The 3,940-nt window shown below is 35.5% G+C and overlaps 1 protein-coding gene across 1 annotated transcript in view; it reads left to right on the forward strand.

Moving 5' to 3' along the window:
• LOC108632572 (paramyosin, long form) overlaps window positions 1-3,940 on the forward strand; it is a 19,986-nt gene that overhangs the window by 5,421 nt on the left and 10,625 nt on the right. The window contains exons 5-6 of the mRNA XM_018037226.2: window positions 3,324-3,561; window positions 3,676-3,795. Of these exons, the coding sequence (XP_017892715.1) occupies window positions 3,324-3,561; window positions 3,676-3,795 (358 nt within the window). The remainder of the gene's footprint in view (window positions 1-3,323; window positions 3,562-3,675; window positions 3,796-3,940) is intronic.

Genomic DNA, 3,940 nt, shown 5'->3' on the forward strand with positions numbered 1-3,940 from the left:
AAATTAGATATTCACGTTTCACGCGAGTAATCCAAACACACATTATAAACTCGAATCTAGTTGAGCGGATATTAAATCCAAGTAACGTTCGATAGGATGAAATCCAAACAGGCGCTCAGTTCGAATCTTGAGTGGGGAATGGGGAACGTCGGAATCGGAACACCAACAAATTGTGGTTAATTATATACACCTGTGAAAATAAAATCGTAGCCTCTCGATTTCGTTCTTTGAGGTCAAAGCGCGCGAGTGCTGGCAACCGAGTCAATAAACAGTCTCACCGGAAGTGCGAACGTTCGTCGAAACTCGGTTTCATTTCCCGAATAGACTCGATGAATAAATGAAAGATAAAAGAAAGGGATACGGGCAAAGTGGAAAACAAGGATGAATCACGATCGCCCGTTAGTTATAGCGAGTGTCATGTGGAACGAAAACGTATTCGAAAATTGTGGGAATTATATTCGATGGTACTGGCCAACGGCCAAATAACGAACTTACTCGCACCTGAAATACACGTAGATCGTTCTCTCCCAGTACTTCTAAACATAACCCGCGTCCTTTTCGACGTCCCGCCGCGGTACGCCGACGAATGATAGACGCCGCGCCGCGCCGTTACAAGGACGCCTCCGTTTCGAAAATTCACCGAGCTGTCATCAAGACGCCGCGTCGCCAACTCCCCAATCTCCATTGTTAATGTCTCTACCGAATTTTGGAATGTCGAAAATCTTCCAAGTTGTTGCTCTAAGTTGCGGTACAGGAATGTTTGCATTATATAGAGTAACAAATAATTTTTCGGAAATGTTTTAATTCACTTTAAGTAAAGATGAGAAAGATGTAAAATCATAGAAAAGATATACTTAATTAGTTCAATGGTAATTTTGATTTCGTAACAAGAGTGACAGATCAAATTCTATTATTTACAAGAAAGATTTGATTTAGTATTCAAGAGATGAAAGAAGAAAACGTGTCAGAATTATATTCAGTGATTATTATTTATTCATAATTAAATCAAATGATATGAAAAATAGATAAGAGAATGATAAAATCAGAAAATCGAATGATATAAACATAAATGTAATAGAATTATTTTATTCACTGGACAAGATAAAAGATAGTATTATAACTCTGGCATGCACATACATGGAATGGTTGATCAAGAATACAATCTGTAAACAGAGCCCAACAGGATTCCATTCTAAATGTATTTTACAGTGAAAGAATTGCGACATTTATGTGTCAACGATGTCGCGGCTAAGCAAGGGATAATTGCCTCTTAATATTTCAACGGGCGAGATAGTCTATCATCACCATCGCCATTAAAGTGTCCAACGGGAATTACGAATGGTGCTACGAACATAAAATGCACATGCCATTGCTTTTCCGTAATAACTTTAAAAATATTCTAAATATATTGTTTTGCCATTACATTCCAAAATAATGGGAAACAGTAATAGAAGCAAAGATAGAGTATTCAGATGTTAGAAAAACCTTGCACTAGGTGATATAAAAACATAAAACATTATACATTATACACATTACATTAATTCATACATTTCCTTTTTTGTTTTCGAAGATTTACTTTTTATTTTATCATGTGCTCTCTTTCACGTGCTGTCGCAACGACGTCCCTCTCGATTTTATCGTTGACATATGACACGTGAACGAAACATTGCATTTATGAAATTCTTATAAATTTCATAATTTATAATGAATTGAGGTATATTTGTATTCTTAAATATTAGAATGCCTTTTATCCGAGTGAAAACTTTTTTTAACACGATCTAATTGTTTCCCAACAGATTTAACATTGATAAAAAATAATTCAGGAATCAAAGTGTTATATATCCTCCTCTCCAGCTACTCAAATAACTTCATTTCTCTCTAAATTCCTCGGCTTCTATCCTATTCCCCCAATCTCTAAATCTACCTTCATCATCTTTTTATTTTTACTCCTAACCCTTCTCCAACTCTCTTCCTCTTTCCCTGTTACTTATTTTTTACACGCATTTCCCATTGCCAATAAAATCTCCCTAAAACATCATACATAATTACCGATTTAAAAGATACGACGAATTATATTCCTAGAATTTCAACCCCTAATATTTATTAATTAATTATTACATGAATTCATTATATAAAAATATACTAATCATGATTTTTTATTAAACTCAAAATTAAATTTGTTCAAAATCTTATTTGTGTAAAGCTTCCCAATGATTCTTGTATAAATACAGGATTCTGATGACAAGGATTGCACTGATACTTTTTTATGTATCTTGACAAGAAATAGGACTAATCATTTTTTCTTGTGCATACTAGTTTTCTAACTTTCTTTATTTCTTTGCTCTCTCTCTCTCTCTTGATCATACGCTTTTATTCAGTTACGACTCGCCCGCGGGACTCTTTGCTCGCGCTGCTCGGCCGCTACTCGGCTTATGACTATTTTTAACCGTGCGAGTCGCGCGGCAATCCACACAACCCTCTGTTGCCGCGCCATATTAGTACAGGCGGCCGGTCCGAATCCCCACTATCCTCGGAATCGACCGACACCTTACACCCTCTCTCTATGTTACGTGTAGGTGGACCATCGCTACAGCAGCGGTCCAATTCCCTCTTTCTCGCACTCTTTCTATTCTTACATTTTATTTTTATTTGTTCAAAAACATATTGTCCAGTGGGTTCGACGAAAACAGGGAGGAGTAGTTCTGAGGAAAACATACTGAAAGACAATTATTCAGATTGTTTTATCCAATAATTATTCATAGACTAAAGATTGTTAAAAAGAAAAACTAACGATTCAGCAGTTGACTTTCTTGTAAATAAAAGTAATTAATGCTAGTTTACTTTTATGATTAATGGATGATTCAGCAACCACTCAAATACTAGAAATAACTGATGATTAATGATTTCTGTACGTTGACATAACAGACGACTGCATTTTATTCCAAGCAATGATTTTCTGATATGTTGTTCTTAGACATTATTTAGATGGAAAGATTCCAGCTGCTGTTTTCGTTGGCACTGTTATAAGATGGCGATTGATGACGGTACTCTGTGAAATTTCGTTGAATATTCCGTAGTACAAGATAATTCAGGATTAATGAATGAATCATGTAGTTCATCGTTTAAATTTCACGCGTTACTCTCGTCAGTACACAATGAGTAGTACAAGTGTTATTACAAATTGCAATTGCGACAAATTAATTTACTGTGCAGTTGAGAGTATAAATTGTATAACTGACAATAATACAAAAATAAATGTAATTAAAGAAAATTATGCCAAAAGTAACACGATTCTCTTAATATTTAATTGACGTTGTTTACAGAGCTGACAAAGAGAAATCCAAGTTCCAACAGGAGGTGTACGAACTCCTCGCTCAGCTCGACAATGTCACCAAGGAGAAGTTGATGTCGATAAAGACAGTGGAGAAACTCGAAGTGCACGTATCTGAGCTTAACGTTAAGATCGAAGAACTGAACCGCACCATCGTCGATATCACCACCCACAAGACCAGGCTGTCTCAGGAAAATATAGAATTGACGAAGGAAGTGCAGGATTTGAAGGTGAACGAATTATACTTCATAATATTCTTATAACGAAATATAAAATTAATGTTTCTTAAATGAATTACTTAATTTAATAATCTCCTGCAATTTATTTGATTGCAAATGTCGTAGGTCAACATCGAGAACGTCATTTATCTGAAGACCCAAATCGCAGGTCAACTGGAAGATGCTCGCCGTCGCCTTGAAGATGAAGATCGTCGCCGTTCAATGCTCGAAGCTTCTTTACATCAGGTAGAATACTTTCTACAAAATTATACTTAATTAGTAGTCACGTCTTAAAACATATAAAAAGAAATCGTAACGATCCTCTGTCGTGCATGTTTAGATAAGATTCAAATTTAAATACAAATCGATTTGTTAAAGGGTCTATTTTGAG

Source organism: Ceratina calcarata, unplaced genomic scaffold (genome assembly GCF_001652005.2).
Source record: "Ceratina calcarata isolate Rehan_Ccalc_2016 unplaced genomic scaffold, ASM165200v1 scaffold162, whole genome shotgun sequence".
NCBI classification, from domain to species: Eukaryota; Metazoa; Arthropoda; class Insecta; order Hymenoptera; family Apidae; genus Ceratina; species Ceratina calcarata.